Source organism: Onychostruthus taczanowskii, unplaced genomic scaffold, assembly GCF_017590055.1.
Source record: "Onychostruthus taczanowskii isolate IOZ18803 unplaced genomic scaffold, ASM1759005v1 scaffold59, whole genome shotgun sequence".
NCBI lineage: Eukaryota > Metazoa > Chordata > Aves > Passeriformes > Passeridae > Onychostruthus > Onychostruthus taczanowskii.
The window spans coordinates 2,279,029-2,300,015 of NW_024503568.1; the positions used below are offsets into that span (position 1 = coordinate 2,279,029).

Below are 20,987 nucleotides of genomic sequence, written 5' to 3' on the forward strand. Positions count from 1 at the left end.
CACTCTGCATAGCAGATTTGCATTTATTCTCTGGGAAAAAACAGAGAGATGTTCTATTTGCAGGACAGTAATACCACCTCTCATTAAGAGGTATACCCCAAAGTGTATCAAACTTTTGCACAAAAAAGTCTGGAAGAAGAGAGTGAGTTTGGTCACAGCAACCAAAAGATTCATTAATTCAGAAATATGCTACATCAAGTGCTTCCTGCAGGATTCCCACAGAGCTGAATTTGCAGAGTAAAGCTGCCTCCTGTAGATTCCATCCTCTTTTCCAGTAGATCTAAATAAAACACCTAGCAGCATCACATTTGTACATATACAATTATATGAGAAACATAGTAAAAAATTATCATTCCAGTAAAGACTGCATCAACATTACCTTTTTGATTTCATCTTCAAATGCTTTCTCCAAATATTTGTATCTCCTGATAAGTTTATTGAAGACCTAGAGATAAAACAGATTAACTTTAAAAGTCTAACAATTACAGCCATCCTTCTTTACAAAAAAATTAAAGGGAAATAAGCAGCTTGCAGAATGGTATTTTTCTAGTGTTTTCTGCCACGTGGAGAGCACGAAACACCCTTCTCTCAATTTTATGATTCTTGCTTCATAGAGCAATGCTTGAATGGGAGAATTTACTGCAGTTTCAATCTTTTCATATTTTTCAAGATTTTTTCCCTTCTCTGCTTTTCACCCCATTCATAATAAAACCAAGGGAGAGGAGGTGAAGGAGGGCAACTGCACCCTTCTCCCAATAATGCAGGCCTGGGGAAGCCCTCAGCTGCAGGCTGATGGAGTAAGGATGCTGGGTATCTTCAAAAGATGCAGTATCTTGGCAAATTAACATAAATGTTTACAACAAAACTCACTACCGTCAGAGACAGGAAGAACACTTGCCAAAGCTTCTAAAACAATTATATTATTGGAAACACTTGTTCTCCAGTTTTGACCATTTGTTTCCCATCATGCGACCACAGATTATGAAACCAGATGCAGCACAGGTGCAGAGCTCATTCAAGGTGAAGAAGGAAGAGATAAGAAATTAAATAAACAAATCATCACTGCTGTATGAAGGCACAAAGCACATGACTCACTGTCACAGGTAAAAAGGTTTATGTGGGGAACGAATTACATTATTGCCACACTTGATGAGGGAGGAAGAAAAATTAGGTTTAGAAAGCTTCAATTCACTGTCCATAATATAAAATATATCCAAACATCCTAACTGGTAGTATTTTGGCTCAGAAAAGTGGAAAATCAAGTGTGGCCATACTGAGAAGTAGAGACACACAGAATCCTAATAAAATAAGATAAAGATGAAAAAGTAAGATTCTTGTTAATATTTCCAAACAAAATTCTGCATACTTTTTAAGTCTCTGTAAATGACAGAAGCATGACTTCATATGCAAATAATCTGCTAAAATATCAGTACTAACTTCAGTCTTTTGACTTGAAGACTTTTCGCTTTTAATCATTTCCTTAACTAAATCCACAAAAAAAAAAAACAAAAAAACCAGCCACGCTACTTGGGAGACAGAATAAGAAATTACCTTCTAGGTATCTTCCAAATAAAAAAAAGATCGAACTACTATTTTAGACTAACTCCACATTTTTATAATGCAGTAAGAGCTCTATTTTTCATCATGCACAAAAAAAATGGCAAGGTCAATAAAAGGACACAACTCTTCAGGCAATAAATACAAAATGTTGATTTATTTTGGTGGCTTTTGGTTTGAAGTGCAGAGAATCCATTGAAAAGTCCACTCCTTCAAATCCTGAGGTGAAGCCTTCCTTTCCATTTTTCAATATACAATCTTTTACTTTAAATTTCTCCTTGGAGGACTGGTAGTGCCAATTTTTGTTCAAAAGATCGTTAAAATATTAAAATTCAAGAAGACAGAATCAATGCATTTACTGATAACAGAGATCTTCCTGAAGGAGAATACACTGTTTTCAAGAGATGATAAAGTTGATGTGTAAGAAATATTGACTCCCTTTCCAAAAATAAGTACATTTCACTAATTTAGATTATTAATGATGTTTTTTAAAGGAGCTTTCTGCTATTAAGCAAACATTTTTTACCAATCCAGATTTTGATCCCAGCACTTTTTAAATCAACTATGCACCTTTCCAGAAACTTATCACCCTAAACACCTTAGCAGGGACAGCAGCTTTTATGCTTTTAGTCACTGTCTCCAGCATTCCAGTAATACCCAGTGATTTAAAAAGATAAATACATACCTAATTAACAATAAGAGTTTTGACATATGGGAGTTGCAAGGGTATTGCATTTTTACGCAATCCTACTGGTATCCAGAATTGCACGGTGGCTTTGAACTTTCCATAGAATTCTTACTGTACTTTTTCATATAATTACTACCTTCCATTAATAAGTTATGGAAAGTTAGTTTCTATTGAAGAATCTTTAGGGTTCACTGTTTTTTTGTATTAATTTCACATAGGCCTACTTATGCAAGTCTTATTCCTGCAGGAAGAAATTTCATACATCACATATGTAGGAGAAATGAAAGCTCTTGGAATATATGCTCAACTCCTAACAAGTTATGCAACCAAAGGTTGGAGGCGTGAGCTTTATATTTTTTGTCATTCATGTAACTCATGGAATTGTTTAGGTTGGGAAAAACCTTTAAGACCAGAGTCCAACTGCCAACCCAGCAGTGCCAAGTGCCACTAAACCATGGCCCTAGGCTACCATGCCTACAGACCTCTTAAATATCTCTGAGACTGGTGACTCCACCATTTCCCTAGGCAGTCTACTACAACGTCTGACAACTCTTTCAGTGAATAAATTTTTCCTAATATCCATCTAAACCTCAACTGGCACAACTTGAGGCCATCTCCTCTCATCCTGTGACTTGTTATGCAGGAGAAGAGACTGACCCCCACCTGGCTACAGCCTCCTTTCAGGGAATTGTAGAGTGATAAGGTTTCCCCTGAGTCTCCTTTCCCCCAGGCTAAACACCCCCAGCTCCCTCAGCTGCTCTTCGGGGGGCTTGTGGTCCAGATCTTCTCCAGCTCCACTGCCCTTCTCCCCAAAAGTGAACACAGGATTTGAAGTGTGGCCTCACCAGTGCTGAGTACAGGGACATGTACACTGCTCTGATCCTGCTGGCCATGCTTATAAAAGCTGAATTTCTGATACAGTGCATGTGTTTCTTAAAATATGGTCACATAAATATTTCAGTCTGCACACAGAAAAGGTCAACAAAATTAGTAAGGGTGGTGTCTAGAAATAGATTCAACCAATGGTAGACTGGGATAAGCAAGACTGCTTTTTGTAAAGAAAAAATTCCAACTGTGATCAGATTATCTTAAATATCCTATTTCTTTACCTAAAATGTGTATGTTAGGGCAGATTAATGATTAATGGGATTTTCAATTGGTCTGTAGCTAGCATAGTGCAGCCTAGACAGTCTGCAGATGTTCCACTATAATCCCTTTTGACACATAAATGGAAAACAGTAATCAGCTGTGCCATTACTGACCTGAGCATAATTTCGGATGGCATCATGATCTTCATCTGCAAAAAATACACAGTGGTTGGTCATCTTGGTCTTGTCATTGTCATCTATGCGTGTACCTCCAGGAGCTGTAAGAAAGGAGAAAAAAAAAGGCAAGGAATAATTTCTTACTTTAAAGAATGTAAGCTATAATAAGTCTAGTAAGTCTTACATTAATATCACTGAGGCAAAAGGCCACAGTAACAGTTAGCAGGGGAGAAACAGAGACAGACCAAACTTTGCTAAGATGAGGTGGCACCTGACAGAAGGAATACCTGGCAGATATGCTGCACTGTAGATCACACAGTCCTCACAGGACTGAGTGATTCAGCTCACCTAAGGAATCTCAGCTGGTCTTGAGAACACTGAGCGTCATCAAACAACTATAGGTTGGAGCACAGCCGTTACACATTATTTTAATTCTTATTTTAAACATGACAATAATGTAAATCCTTCCCAAAGAGAAAAGTATTAGCATTGTGTTAGTAATCGGAGCACTTGGAACATCCTGCTAACCCCTCTAATGGGTCAGCTCATGTAAAGCTCATGTAAACATTCAAAACACTGGCTTATTTTGCTGAGAGTTTTTTTCCTAAGTATTTCCACTACCTGCTGCTTCCTGCATTACCTCAACTTTTACAAAAACATCTTTTCTTCTTACATACCAAAGACCAGGAGTCAAAGCAATGTGACCAGTAAAAGGAGATAACTTACTCAAAATAAAGAGGAAAGTGAAAACTATGTTTCAGCCAGAAGCTGCCACTGATACCTGGTAGAAAAGCCCCATGAACATTCACAAAGCACACCTCATTATCCTTCATTTCTCTGAGCTACCTTTTGTTGCAACACCTATAAAGCAAGATTTGCAGCAGCTCTTAACCTGGAGTGCACCTTTTATGCTAATAAATCTTTCTGTTTCCCCTAGTTAGCATCTCTCATTCTCTTAACTGTTCCAATTATATGCTAGTTTAGCTCAGACTGAAGGCTTCTCACAGCAGTATCCAGAAAGTACTGAGGTGTTACTGTATGGCAAACAACAAACAGTGCTATGATATGAGATGCAAGCAGTGAAAATGTAATACAGGCTATAATTTCCACAGTAGAGGAAGATAGCATCTCAAAAGAAGCAAGCAAGGCTGATCATCAAAATTCTGTCAGATATTCTGCAGGTTACCTAACATGCTGCCAGCTACCAAAATATCAAAGAGTGTGTCAGCATAGCGGCGATAATCAAGTCGTGAGCCTGCTGCATCCAGAAACTTGGCTATAGCCTCCAGGTCATTCCCAGCTTCATTGAGGCCTTGGACAATTGTATCCCTGAAGACTGTGGGTTCAAATTTCTCCTTTTCATCTGAAACACAGAGAAAGAAGGAGAGAGTGTCAGTTTTAATATTTGTTAAAATCCTGTATCAGTCAGCAATTGAAAGGACCATGGCACCAAAAATACTCTTCTCATACTGGTCAACACAGCTGAAGTTTGTTTGGCTTGCATAATTTCTGGAAATTCTGCAGTGTTTACCCTTGCCTCCCCTCTCCTCATCATCTCCCAACACCAAAACACACATAAACATATGGGAATATATAAATAGAGGAAAAGCAACTATTGTTTTCAACCTTCATACACTTCTCTTGCTCTGAGAGCAGAATAAAGGGAATGCCAAGCTATGAGTCCATAATCTCACTGTATAAACATTTAATTTTTCATCTCTTGCTATTTTTATTTTAAAAACTATAGTCACATAACTATAATCTTTTCAAAAAGAGTCTTCAGGAAAAATAGGAGATTGAGTTATTAATAAAACTAGTTTTTGTATAAACATTTAAGGCAACAGAATGTAACCAAGAATTTATCTTTTATATTCACAGACCTAAGCAGCACTAGGAACACAGCACTCACATCGCATTTTCCACAGCTGTCTCTTGTTGAATTCAATTAAGGCCCAGCCTGACTCCCAGAAAATGTCCCTGTTTCAAGGTCATTAGTCACAACTGCAACCTCCAGATAACTCTTATGCAGATTTACCCATACCTCCTGCTGCCTCTTTGCCCACACATTAACAGCTTACCCTGGCCACTTGAAGCTTCTTAAGAAAACTCACCCTGCCTTTATATAAGGGTACAAATGAAATGCCTGTTACTGTTAAAACAACTTTGAACTTCAGAAACAAAATTGCAAGCTGTTCTGTGCACCCATACCCGGGATTGTTATCACCTTGTGACACAAACACTGATACAAGTTCTTGAAAAACTGGAAAATACCCAGAGATTTTTATTTACTAAAATAATTGAGGATTGGTTAAATTTCTGTCTAAACGTGCTAATGCAGTCTGAAACATGCCAACTGCAACTCTTGCAGACTTTTTGTGAGAAGTTCTGGCCTTTTTGCATCCTCTGGCTGCAGGCTTCTGTTCCCTGCTACTCAGAGTGCAGCTTTTCATCCCAGGTCTTAAACAAGAGACCTTAGCGTCCCCTTATTTTCCAGAAATCCCCTGATATGCTGAGCTTTTTGTGACTTATTAAGTCTACTACCAATCTCCACATGGATTGCTTCCCCATCCCCCAAATCTGACCTCCTCAGACCAAAACTGAGACAACTCCATGGACACCCATACATATGCTCAAGCCCATCTGCTCCCAGCTCTGGCTCACCCTTAAGTGATGCACACAAACACAGGGCCAACCTAGATTCTCCACAACCACGCTCTCACCACCCTTGAAAAGTAAAAAAAAAAATTAAAATATTTGAAAAGTAAAAAAAAATTAAAAATGCTTGATGACACATCAGCAAGAAGACAGACCTTTGTTTTCAGAGTAGAAAAAAAATCCTATTTTATTTTTTCAAATATATTTTACCTAAAAATTTAAGATGTTCTCATCTAAACTAGAAGGTATTATATGCTTGGCATCATGGGTACACAGTGCTCAGTACAAACACAAATACCATGATTAGTATTTCTTAGCTATTTTAAATAGATTCTTCCCCTGCCCCAGAAGTCCTCCTCTTATCTGTAGTATCCCATTATTTTCTTGTCTATCACAATCTAAAAATTTACATAGGAACAGGAGGTGAATTCATTGCATAAAAAATGATTTATAATTTTATTGAAACATTTTCCTACCAACCTAATGTACTGAAGAGGAATATGCTGATGTATTACAAGAGGGTGAGTAAGAAGCCATCACCAACAAGGGGTGACAGTCTGTTGAGCTGTCAAGTGCACAATTACTAAACAAGCACAGCTCCAATCATGGGCTAGCAGAGGCAGGTGTAGCTTGCAGATGTGATGCACACAATATCCACTGCAGCAGTGCTATACACAGCTTTTCATTTTCAGCATGTTCCTAGGTCCTTATTTCCTATCTTTTGCTTCTAAGAAAATCACAAAGCCTACATTCAAAGCCCTGTCCTTAATTAATTTTATCCCTTCAACAGAAGGCTCACAACTGTAATTCTGTGGAAGAAAAAAGATAACATGAAGTAAGAAGAGGGGCCAAACAAGGTAACATAAAGGTACTAATATTGACTTTTTGTTAGATAATTTTCTTATTTCCATAAATATAGCTTCATAAGCACAAGTATTGGCCAGACACCAACTACTGCAATTCCTCTCTAAGCTTCATGATCATCCTAGATCTCTAGACACTCCTCATTCAGCTCTTCAGACTTATGATAGAATTTGAAATTTTCTGAGAAAGGTTACCAACATTCCTGTTTCTCTCATCCACACTAAGAAAATGCAAATATTTACATTTTCTGCCACAAGACGTTTAGATAAGCTTTTAAGAATGTTAGCTTTTGATCAGAAACAGGAAAGTCAAGATGGAAAAAGTCTGTTTCATGACAGATAGGAACCCCACCTGTGTCTGCTGTAATAATCTACTATTATACCACCAAAGAATGCAATCCTTCTTTTCACAAACCAGACTTCTGGTTTTGCTTTCTTAGTGGGGGAGCAGGAAGGGAATAAAATAATTGCATGTTTTTTGTCACTCTGCCTCAGACTTTTGGGTATTTGTCCCAGCCACCTAAACTGCAACAAATGAATTCTGAGTGTGGCATGAGAGAGCATGTGAGGATAACACCTGCTGTGCCACAATACCTGGATGGTACAATCAGCACCACTCAGCTTTCTTTAAAAATGGATGCTCTACTGCACTTAGTGAAACAAAGTGTTGGTCATGTTTACAGAAAATCAGCATCACAATGAGTAAATTGGGACTCACACACTTGTTTCATTTAAAAAACAATTGAAAAAAAAGACTACACTAACACAGGAGAAACAAATATTTGTGAAAGAGGAAGTTCCTGACCTCCTTCTGACCTGAAAGCAGGGCCAGTGAGATGATCTGACCTCCTCATGGAGAAGGAAGGGGAGAAAATTCCTTTTTAGATATGAAAGGTTCACTTACAGACATAGCATTGATTTGAGTCAAAGAAGTAAAAATGAAAATCAAACCAAAAAATCCCAGGTCCTTTTCTTCATACAACCTTTAAATAAAAGCTCATGTTTTGCTTTCTTAGTTGAAAAGGACATTTTAAGAAACTCCCAAACCAAACATCTAACAAGTTTTCTTTATATAAGCAAATATATTATAAATTCATTCAGCATCTAATATTTAACTGAAGCCTCCACAGGACTTCACAGCTCATAAACTCAAATTTTAAATAAAGTCCTCGGGTATATAGTGAAAATAATAGAATTCAGAGAGCTTAGTTAAAAGTAACATCTTCAATCTTAACACGGCTGAAAAGAAGGGGGGAAAAATCTTTTAGCTGAACTTTCAATCATTCTACCTGCTCTGTTTCTAGTCAAAGAAGAAAATAAAGCAAAAAACATAATGCAACCTACCCCTCTTCCGAGTTTTGAACCGCTGGCCTGTTAGCACCGGCTTCTGATTCTTATTCATAAAATTTCTGGAGAAAGAAAGAAAGGGAAAAATATTTATACTCTACCATTTACAGCAACAGTTTAATCTAAAGGCAAAATACTCAAGTGTAGCAAAATCCCAACATATGACAGGTAAAGAAAGTTCTTAACACATTTTGCAAGAGTAATTCACATTATCTTTAAGATGAAGAGCACTACAATCCAAGGATAACTTCAATGAGATGTGATTCTCTTAAAACCTGGCTGTTGGCATCTCTGTAAAAAACTGTGAAGATTCAAAACTGACCAGGAAGGTGATGGAGTCACTACCCTTACTCCTGGGGCAGGGGTACACAACCACTGCCCATGCAGCTCATGGGGATGCTGGGGGCACAGAAGCCACTAAGGCAGAGGACTGGGAGCCATCCTGGGGAGGCTCAGCATGGCACAGGTCTCACCCTCTGGTCACCAGGCAGATGCATGCCCAGGGTTATGCACTGTCCAGCTCAAGACAAGATTTTGTGGTCTAACTGTAAAGACAGTGCTGTAACCATTAAATTCCAATCAAACATTTCTTACAAGATTCACTGTACCTTAGCAACTTTCAGTTCTGAAAAGCATGTGGGTGTTGTAAAAATAATAGAAGATAAACAAATCTCTCCCCATCAACTTTGAGCATAAATAGAGAGTTAAGGACCTACATGGCAACATCACAGAACAGTAAAAAATACTGAGCTTGTATTACTTCAGACCTTTACAGCAAATCTCAACACACAATGTCAAAAAAATTGGGAAGAGATAATATATTAATGTCATTTTATCTAAAGAAAAAAAAACTATTTTTAAGCTTTGGATATAATCAGTTTCATTGCACAAAACACAGCTTACGCAAAGAGCAGCTAAACCAAGAGCTGCATGCAAACAGCAGCAATTAAAAGGAAGCTCTGCAGCACTAGGAATCACCACAGGTCATCACCCTGTCCTGCCCACAGCACCTGCCAGCCCTGAGACTTAGAAGGGACTACTCCATACCCTGCAGACCTTTAGGTCACTGTTACCTATGAGCTGCTTGTCCAAAATTAAGCCTTCTCATGCAAGATTTTGAGCATGTTCTTCTAATAATTTTAGTTTTACAGAAATCTGTATTGTTTGTATTTTTTCATTGTGGACTCTGCAGGTCTAGTTTAGAAGTACACAGTTTTGCCAACATGCTTCCTACCACAGATGAAAAGAAACTCAAGCTCCATGGCTGAGAAAGAAGCCATCAGTCACACATTACTATCCAAGCAGTGTTTTCTCTACCCCTGAAAGTTCATTTAACTCTCTTAACAATGCTCTAGCTATACAATGTATTCCTGTTCACCAGACTTCTAGTGGCAGCATCCCTAGCTGGTGACTTTTGCAGCATTTCAAATGTTTTACCTGGCAAATCACTTCCTTCTAGTCTAGGTTTACCACTTATCCACAGTCAAAAACTCTGCATGCAGGCACATGAGCTGGAAATAGCCAGCACAGTTCAGAGTCAAGGTTTGCTTCCTGTAAGTCACACAACCACAAATACACAACAAGCAGCTCAACTGAGATTCATACTCATCACTGAGATTTAAAGCTGCAGTTGTAACAGACCAAGGAACATTTCAAAGCAACTGCAACACTTAACAGCCTCCTGTAAAAACATTCTGCTCATCTGCAAAGAGTTAAACATGGCAAACCAGGATATCATGGGATCTTTCAGAGTGCTGTAGGATCCAGGAGTGCCTTCACAGCAGAGCTCAAAAGGCTCTTTCCCCTGATGAGACAGCTCAGTGTTAGAGGAACAGGAGGTGCTTTATAAGTTAATTAGGCAGATAATCTAACAGTCTACAGGGATAAGCAACAGCCCAGCCCCTAGCCAGCGACTGGCTAGATTTGACATACTTATCTGTTTTATCTTTCTGACCTTCATTTATTTGTAAAGGGAATGATCTATAACATTCACCTAGATATTTAAGACTTGTTTCTATGCTTTGCCTGAAAAGCATATTCTAAAAGCACCTTATTCTAAAAACGTTCATCTCAAGAGATGGCAAGAGGAGCCCAAGAGGTGAGCCATACAGCAGGTAAGAACTGTAAGAATCCACTTTTCACAGCTCTTCCAGAGCACAAACACGCTGTCAGGCTGGGGTCACAGTGCCCACTTCCTTAAGGAACACACAAAAGCCTTCAACCCAGCATACTGGCACAGTTTCACAGTTTCTATAAAAGACAGAAAGGCATACACCAAATTTCTAACACCAGACTTCTTTCCTTGGATGCAGTGTATTTTTAACCTGCAAAAACACTTGCATGCACTGAAGCTTGACCATGGATTTAAAATGTTGCCTGTGAACATAAAATATGTCCTTTAAGACAGCAGGGAAAAATATTAAAAAAAAACAACAAACAGTTAAAGCAGGACTCGCAACTTGTGGCAGATTTAATGACTAGAAGTTCAGTGCAACAGAAGAGACTCTTGAATAGTTAATTGCTAGGAACACAGGATATGCCTTCTTCTATATTTAGCTTTAAATGTACTGTGCTTTAATCTGCTCGAGTGAGGGTCTGGCTTTATAAGGCACTGCCTCAAGCAATGGCCCAGGATCCTTCATTAAGAAACAGCATCTTGAGACTGAGCAAAACCAACCCAGTGATCTATACGACAATCAAGAACAGCATCAGCTCCTAAAAATGAGATTTTAAAGTGCTGTTGCTACCACAACAGATGCCTGAATAATAGTTTAAAATTTATAAAAGTGAATGCAATGCAAAACCTTTTTTTTTAATCAATAAGAAATCAACAACAGCACAGAAGTGGTGGCTGAAAGTTGTAAATTCAGGGTGGAAGCATATAATCTTGCCCAGCACATTTGGTTGCATCAGAGAGTGCAGCCTGCCTCCCAGGTGTCAGATAGCTGTAAAACCTTGAAACCACTGAACACCTTGAACTATTACATATATTCTCCAATTTGAAAGGTATAGCACCGGGGCGGCTCAAAGCCAATGGCCAATTTTGAAACAGCAGCTAAAGAAGTCATCCTGGTTTCAGTGGAGCAAGGATCTTAAGGATAGATGTGGGTAGGAAGGGAATAGCCTCTGAAAGAAAAGCCAAAACACCAGCCAAACTTGTATCTTGCAGCCCAACATCCTCCAGGATTCACATGAATTGTCAGCAGGAAAGCAAGCAAGAGATATGGAAATGACAGCTCACTCCTTTCACAGACTCCACTCTTCAGCAGAAGATGGGAGAGGCTCAGCAATAGAAGCTTTACTCTCAATTCACTGCCCAGTACTCAAGCAGATGTCAGAGCAGTACAGAACCTGGCACTACACTCCACAATGGGTTCATTTTCCACATAAACAAAAAAAATATCTAAGCCTGCCAATTACTAACTTGCAGCTACAAAATTCATCAGAAAAATAAAAAAAAAGCATGATTTTAAAGTTTACCAAATTCCACTCCCACTCTTGTTAGCAGGCTTGTATAAAAGAGATTCATACTTAAAAATTCATAAATTGGTGAGTTGGCACATTCTCCTGAGATTGCTTGAAGTCCAGGAGCTAAGCTTTCCCTACAGTTGCTCCTCATTTTCATGCTGAAGACCCTAAACAGTTAAAATAAAACTGAGGGACATAACAGCTGTAGATATACAGACACATATTATACAGCAGTTACTCTAATCAAGTGATCCTCACACAATTAATAAAAATTCTAACAGTTTTAACTCATAAATCCAGCATTAATTAATAAAATTAATTTATAAAACCTGCAACAGACAAAGTAAAAGTTTTTCACCGCTTCAGCAAGTATGAACTCGCTTAATAAGTTAGAAAAATGTAGTCTTTTATCCACACCACAGGGAAATTCTTATGATGATTAACTCCTGAATTATTTAAAGCCTTGGTAAGGCTGAAGTTTCTACCATTTGTTCTTGGAAACATTTTGCTCAAATTGAAAAAAAAAAAAATACTGAAAACCTTTATTCAAAGCAACAGTATTTTTCTAAGCATCATTTTGCACTTCCTTTGACCAAAATACCAGAATCATCTGAGATTCTTCAAACATTAACATGCTCGGATGAATCTGGGAACAGTTGCTTCACATCAGTGAAACTTCACTGCCCTAGTTACAGAGAGAAGGGAATCAATGCCAGACAGCATAAGAAAAAGAACAACATTTTAATAAAAACTACCAGGATTTTATGGCTCTTTGTGTGCAGGGCACAAAATACAGCCCCCAGGGCAGGCAGTGACCCTCCAGGCAGCCCACTGGATTGGAGGGGTGGGGAGGGGGGTCAAGCAGCACAGCTCCACAGGATGCTGCTGCTGTGGGGACTGGCGCCGATGGCGTTTGACTGACAGGGCGATGGAGAGAGCTGCCAGAACACCACCAACACAGCACCACCAGCTTTCACAGGAACAGATGCTTGGCAGGAGTTATTTCCATCTCCTTCCATTGCTCAGATATCACGTAAGACAGGGGCACTCTTCACAAAGGAAAATAAAATAGAAGCATAGAAGGGTAGAGTTGCTATGAAGGAAACATCCCAACCCACATATCAAAGGCAATCTTTTCTTTCCCACCAAAGAATATCCAGGACATTAAAAAGCTTTACTGAGCCTTTTTTATCCAGTAATGTCATTGGGTGTTCTCAGACCCTCACAGTTACAGTTCCAGGTTTGGGGTAAAGAGAGTTTTCCACCACTTTCAGCAGCAAGCCAAGAAGTTTCATTAAATGCAAATCACTGAACTTGAGCAGCACAGAGGAAAAGCTGCCCTTGCACTTTTGCCAGAGAGGAAACATGTCAGCATGCAGCCAGCATCTGTCTCTGCTCTCTGAAAAGAAGCAGACAGCCATATCATGAGCTAACAAAATCTGTAGGTGGAAAACTTATAAATCATTACCAGTAGAGAGGAACAGAGCAAAGTAACGGGACAAGAAGACAGAGCAGATGCAATCCAGACACAGGTTGTCAACAAATCCTTATCAGGTTTCCTGCTTTCCACCAGGACACTGTGCCTTTTGTTCCTAAAACACTGGGATTTTTTGAAGAAGTGGCTAATAAGCTGGAGATATGTAAACTCAAGCATGGCACAAATCACCAGGAAGTGCAGCACCAGCAACCAGATTTATCTTGCAGACTTGCCACAGAGGCACTAGCACAGCTGCCATGTTTATGAAACCTTTAACCCAAAGGTGCTGTTCATTAGGAACAATAAAGCCAGAGCCAGGCTCTTGCTGCATTAAAATCCCTTCCCTGATTTTACAGCCTCACCAGCAACATGCAGGGACAAAACAGTAACATAAGAATCTGCAGGGTAAATACAATCAACAATGGGGTTTTAATGTTTACATGAAATACGAATATTGCTGAACCACATGCCCTGTCTTTCCCTAAACAGCCTTCCAGAAGCTCTCAAGGCACTTCAATATTTAAAAAATGTTTATTTTTTAATCACAGAACAGTATTGGTCCACAGTAAAAAGTGTATCTACTTCAATAAAAATATTGGCCCCTTATTAGCATGCTTAGTGGGAGAGAGAAAAAAAGAAGACGAAACAGAAGGAATTGATTTAATTCTGCAGCAAAATGAATACTTGAAGAGAATGAAACTTACCACACATTAAACAATAAATAAAAATCTGCGCTCATGCAAGGTTCTCCAGGAACAAAAAAGGCATGCAGGTTGTGAAGAGTTATCCTGGAGAAGGAGGGGGAAGGGAAGACCTCACTGCTCTTTGTAGACACCTGAAGGAGGCCAGAGCCAGGTGGAGCTGGTCCCTTCCAAGTACGGAGCGGCAAGACGAGCAAATGGCCTCTCGTTACATCAGGAGAGGTTTAAATTAGGTAGTAGGAAAATTTTCTTCACTGAAAGCATTGTAAAGCACTGGAATAGGCTGCCCAGGGAAGTGGTAGAGTCACTGTCACTGGAATTATTTAAAACACATGTAGATGGACTTGGTAGACATGCAGATGGCACTTAAGAACATGATAAACCCAGAAAAAATGAGAAGACAAGACTCACTGAAGTCTGCACCATAAATCACATCACCTAACAGCTAAACTGGGATGCACAGGAAGATGTTCCTTGAAAAACAGTCAGAAAAACCCCAGTTCCCACTGCCACTTATAAATGTACAGCCACACACAACACCAGAGAGCCACCTCGCTGCACTTATTTCAGGACAGCAGGTATTTCTTAGGTCACTAACCAGGAATTTCTACAGAAGTGCCTCAGATGAGTAAACTACTGAAGCACTTTCAAATGCACTTCATGGTGTCAAGAGAACTGTAAACTGAGCACTGAGACAATGGACTTCTCTGTCGTGTCATCAGGTATCATATAAAAATGCATGAGTCATGGCATAATCAGTGAAAGAAAAGAAAAAAAAAAAAATTCCTAATAATTGGCAGGCAGAAATACAAGAAAATTAAATCACACACTAAGGTTGACACACAAAAAATGTTGTCGTTCAGTAACAAGATTTCTTCCAGCAACTAAAGAGGAGGAATTAGATGTAATTCTTTAAGAACAAGGTATTAGCAGGAGCTTTTCTCACTGTTAAGAGCTCTCTTAGGTGCTATACTCTTAACTGGAATAGGCTGCGATAATGGAGATGGTGTATTGCTACAAATCAATTCATATCCAATTAACATTCATTTGAAGGTAAAATGCCAACTCCAAGCTTGCATTCCTTGCCAATAGGAAAACCTCTTAGAAAAAGAAGGGGATAAACAGCACCAGGCAGAGACCAGGGTCAAGTGAACTGATAAAACAAGTGGAAGAAAGACAGAACTCTTCCAAAGCTAACAAAGTTCTTTCCTCACACAACACACCACTTTCAATGGATTATGTAAATGCTAAAACAGGGCTCTCAAATTTAGTGGCATTACATGTCCTGATCATCCTGAAAAATACAACTGTCTTAGCAATTGCCATAGAGATATTTTGTTATAGGAAAATGGCGTAGCTGAAATTCTGCAAACATGACTGTAAAGGTACTGCAGCAATTTAGTTCAATTCTTCATTAACGTTTGGAGGAGAACCACAGTAGCCACTGTTCATAGCACATTTGCAAGAAATCATTAATGGAGTTACTTTATAGGGTTCCCTTGAACCAGACCTCTAATAAACCAATAAATACAGGTATTTGGAAGAAAACGTGTTAAAAAAAAACTATCAGAGAGGCTTCATTCCCAGAAACAAAGCTTGTTAAGACACAAGCAAACACTATAACAGTTCTGTAATGAAGGCAAGATCACCTTTCTCATATAGAGCATCACTCCTCTATTCAAGTCCATCCTGCTTCTGTTTTTTTAATGTATCAGCCCACTGGAAGTTTTTATAACGTTGATCCTACTCATACAATTTCAGTATCAACAATAAAATCAGAAGATGTGCCTCTTCCATTCTTCTTGCTACCTCAAAGCTCTGAGAAGCAGCAAAAGCACAGGACATCACTAGTGCCTCCAGGACAGCACTGCAACACCTGAAAACTGATAAACTAAGGGGCTAAGATTAAAAATAAAAATAAATACAATCTGTGCATTCTCCAGAAAGCAATGCTTCCCTGATGCTAGCAGCTCATTATTTCATGAACTAAATACAGTAATGGGAGGAGGGATGTATTAATAGCCAGCACCTCCTACACACCTGCAATTGGTGAAGGCCTTGATTTTAATAGAACAACTGCTTTGAGCATTAAAGCAAGTTTCAATTCAGAACTCCCTAATTATTTCTTCAAAGCATGTGCCAAGAGTTCACCAAGATAATGCAGGGTTTTTTTTTTTACCTGAGGGAAAGTGAATCAGCTGCTAAATATCTGAATTCTGATCTTTCTGGCACAAAGAGCCAGCAGTGAAAACATACACCACTTTTCACCATATCTAGTATTCCAAACATACCAGCTAACACTGATTATGCTGTTAGCAGTATTCCCTTGGACAAAAATAGGAATCTGTAACTGACTTGTGTCACTCTGCATCCCAAAAGCAGTCCCATATTCCCTGAGGCTGCTTCTTCCTCCTCAGAGCAGGTGTGAACTAGAACACACTAGTTCTGGTAAATAAATTCCTGGAGCGGGGAATAGAAGCAATCGATGCTTGGACTGCTTCAACCTGCAAACAGTTACTTTCTAGGCAATAGTGGGTACAACTCCTCTCAGATCAAGCTAAAATAATCCCAAGGCAATACATACCAATCCACATCCAAGTTATGTGCTGGGGGGGAAAAAAAGAAATAAAGGCCACCCATGAGGTGCCTACACAATCAACTGTTATGCTAGGTGAGTCAGAAAAACAGCTATTACAGACTGAGCAGACACTTGCTATCCTACCCACTGCTTGGCAGCTCCCACAGTGGCACTCTCAGCCTTACTTCAGAATGCCATTTCTTCACCTCTGTGTGGAAACCTGAAAGCTCCTAGATTAATTAATGGAAGAAGAGTCTACCAAGGGCTATTAAACACATGAATGATACAACCTTCTAAGCTTGAAAATTGCTGTGAGTTTGACAGGACATGAAAGAGAAATGTAGCATTCCCTTCTATCTCTACTGGGTTTGGGTTTTGTGTGTTGGGGTTTTTCTTGTTTTGTTCTTTTTTTTTTTCTCACCTACCAACACTACAGGCCACTTCTAGAGATGAGACTATAGACCCAAGGCAAATTTCTTCCAGTAAGCCAAGCTTTGGTATGAGAAGGCTGTCTCTTAAACCCACAAACACACAAGACATTACTCACCCATGACAGCATACCCCACCCAAGTATTAGCACAACAGCACTGAGAGCTGGGTGGCACCTGAGTAAGGTCAGGTTAGGAGAAGTAAACAGAAATCCCAAGAGGACTATCCTGGGTCAGCTTGTTGTATTGCTAATTTCGCAGGAGGACTTTAGTTGCTTTTTGTAAGAGGAGGTAAAACATTCAAACCAGTTTTCTTCAGAGAGCAAAAATCTTTGAGACATATTGTGATTCAAGCCACATATTTCTTCCCAAAAACTGGGGTGCCCAGAGAGAATACTGTCAAGACTGGTAATGTGAATCACATTGGTATTGTGATTGAATTGTGTGATTGCAGCTGTTTTACTTTGTTATGTGTAATTTACATTTGTAAATGACATTCTCAGTATAATTTGTGTTACTCTGCTAAATCGGAAATCCCACATAATCTCAACTATCTTCAGGTGGGGAAATTAGATATTAAACATCACACCCTCCACATGTAGAATATCTAAAAGAGGCTGATCATAGAGTATTGGACTCTGACACTATTCACATATGAGAAATGGGAGATCAGTTTTGGTTTGGTAACCTAAAGCTCAAATACCAAGCAATGATGTATGGCAGAGTTTCCCTTATTTTGGAATATCATACACAAACACAGTCCTGAAAATTCTCGAAGCACTGCATCTTCTCTCAATTTTGACAGTTTAACTTTGCTTTTCTTGATCTTCTTCCATCATGTATTTAAACATAAATGACATTAAATGCAAGACTTACCTAAAAATATAAATGCATAAAACCAAGAATATGTCTTTGATGGTAATCTATATTCAGGAGACTCTGAAATACATCAAACTGAACCCAAAGAATTCACAGTCTATCTACAAACACAACACTGCAAGCAATGGCTATTATGAATGCTTCTTAAGTTTTGCTTCTCAAAAAGTGGTAATTATATGCAATTTTGATCATAATTGCAATCAGATGCAAATTCAGTTCTCAAAAACACATTTATATATACAGGTGGCCAAAACAGCAGAACTAAGAAACACTGCCACAAAAACAAGTCAAATAAATCAACAATATAAATTACTTGAATTAGGAAAAAAATAGAGCAACTAGCCTGTTGTGTCACTAATTTGTATCTGTTTTCCAGCATTAGCGTCATCTCCTAACAGCTTAATCATGTTACAAGAAGGTAGTAGAAGTTACTGAGACATCTGTTTCACCCAGATGTAGATCAGAGCAGGTATATAATATTTTTCTCCGCTCCACCACAGAGGCAGCAGGCAGTGCTGAATCCACTGCAGTGCTTTGTGCCCACGCACTGGTAATGGAAGCACAGAGAGCTGTCAGTCAGCTCAGTTCAACGCCAAACCCAGCAAGTTAATTGATGCTACTGGTTGTGAGGGCCACTCCCTGTTTCACTGTCGATCACTCTAGAAGGCAATCAGATAAGCAACAAGCCCTATCGACTTTTCTTGACTAAACAGCCAACTGTCAGAACACAAATATGGGGTGCATTTGACTTGCCTTTAAAACTGAATTATGACACCTGGTCTGACCCCGCAATTCTTGCCTATTTTCACCATAAGGAGAAACAAACATTTCCAGAAAATAGCTTATCTAAAATATTCTGCTTGCCCATCTTAGAGTGAGATGGGTGAACAGCTTCACAGCTTCAGATTTATGGCACTTTTTAGGTATCTGAATCAGATCAAACTTCGCACCTGCAGATTGGCCATCTGTGTGAAAGTCTACAGCTCAGTGATACCTCCAAACATCTCAGGCAGAGTTAGGAATTTAGTTACCCACCCAAAATTAACAAGAAGGCCATTACTGTTTGTATACTAATCAGTTCTGTAGTTAATTCAGTAGACCTGTTTATATTTCTGAAATAATTCTCAGAACTTTCGTTGTTGGCTGAGAAGTTTCAAAATCCAGTGTCCCACAAACAAGTTGAGAGCATAGCCTCAGCATCAGACCACAGCCATCCACCCACTCCCAACCCAGTTTCTGAAGCCAAGCATTACTGCAGGAGTTATGGATTTCTAGCCAAAATATGTTTAGTATCTTTTTTAAAGGGCACAAAGCATCACTATGCTAGACAGCCTTGCTTCCTTCAGACAAAGCATGCATCCACTTTGTGGTTGTTTGGCCTATGTCAACGTCAGCTCAGCACAATGACATTTGACACTATTAATAGGGAAATCTATTTTCTTGTTTACAACATCACTGTTCATGCACTGGAAAGACCAATATCAGCAACCTACTTCAGCAGATAACCTAACAGGGGCTCGCTCCATGGAATGTGTATCTGTAGATGTATGCATACATATATTTGTACAAGAGAGCAAAAACACCAGTAAAAGCTACATTAGCTTTCTACAACTCACTTCCTATGAAGATTCAAACTATGAATAATTTAAAAGGTTTACTAACAAGACAGCTAGAGAATTTATTTTTTTTTTTTTTTGCTGGACTGAGAAACCACAATGAAAGAGACAGCTAGAGAATTATTTTTTTTTTTTGCTGGACTGAGAAACCACAATGAAAGGCTTGGCTGGTCCCTCGAGGCCGCAGAAAGACATGGCAGTTAACCTAGCTAAATCCTAGAATGCAGAGCTGCTCAGTCGCTGCACACAGTCAAACTCTCCAAGCCAGTGAACTGACTGCTGAAGGCCATGCAAACTAACACATTTGTATCCCATCTCAAATGCTGCTCTGCATAGTTTGATACACTCCGTAGAGCTGAATAACTACTAAAGTTAGCACATATTCTTTGCTAAGGGAGGATAAAAATGCAAAGATAGAAGTGACAATCTAAATTAATTTTTTTTCAATTCTAAAACAGAAGAGAGCAGATATTCAACATGACTCTCACCTGGATGCTTTGCAATAACTGGGTTTTTTTGCTATTCTTGACAGTGCTTCAAAAATAAAATTGATACTTCAGATAAAAATATGTTGATATGGACCTTTACTAACCAATTGTTATGAACATGAATTAAGGTACTTTACTCAGTAATTTAGTAGCCTAGTTTTTAACATAAATTAAGTAATTTATCTTGGGATTACAAAAAAAAAAATGTAATAAGTATGTTGAAAACAATAAATGAGGAACATGGCATACAGTTCTTGTCCCTATCACCAAGATCTTGCTCTCCCTCAGCTTCAAAAGACTTCATGTTGTCTCCTCATACCGTAACACTGGTTTTGCAGTGATGGTACCTACTAAGAAGGTCAACCATTATTTAAATTGACAGGACAAAAGAAAATGGGGGAAGAATGAGGCCTTCCTACACCTCAACAAAATATAGCTTAGGGAGGGCACTAAGATACTAAACTAATCCTAGCATCCAACAGGCTACCCGTGAAATGCTTTGGCTTGACACGTTTGGCTTCAGTGAGCTGGGAAGCACCGCTCACAAATGAAAGTTCAAGAATCACACAAGTTCCTCACAGGAGAGACCTGAGAGTCTGATGCCTTGACAATTTGGCAGTGTGACTCACCAACCAACCAGTCCACTGTCATAATGAAGAATCTCACAGGCACGACAGCAATGCAAATTGACATACTGATGGCAGAGTACACTGGGAAAACACACTTTTCAGCATACACCAATAAACAATTCAACAGGAAAAAACTGACAAAGTAAAGCCCTTCCCTTGGCTCTTCTAGAGAATTATGTGCATCCTTTCCTTCTTCTAATTCAAGAAGCCTTTTAAGAAGGCCCCACAAAACAAGATAGCCAAAGTCAAAACCTGGCAAAAGACCTGATGCATGTGCTTGAGCACAGAAGTAGGTGTTTCCTCCTGCTGGGAAGGCAGCTGAGACCAACGGGGAGGATGATAAATTTG

The 20,987-nt window shown here is 39.1% G+C and overlaps 1 protein-coding gene across 1 annotated transcript in view; it reads right to left on the reverse strand.

The window, feature by feature from the left end:
• The window catches only part of BZW2 (basic leucine zipper and W2 domains 2), a 54,082-nt gene that overhangs the window by 25,498 nt on the left and 7,597 nt on the right, over positions 1-20,987 (reverse strand). The window contains exons 2-5 of the mRNA XM_041418218.1: positions 8,373-8,437; positions 4,697-4,873; positions 3,508-3,611; positions 380-445 (exon numbers count right to left, since the gene is read on the reverse strand). Of these exons, the coding sequence (XP_041274152.1) occupies positions 380-445; positions 3,508-3,611; positions 4,697-4,873; positions 8,373-8,430 (405 nt within the window). The 5' untranslated portion in view covers positions 8,431-8,437. The remainder of the gene's footprint in view (positions 1-379; positions 446-3,507; positions 3,612-4,696; positions 4,874-8,372; positions 8,438-20,987) is intronic.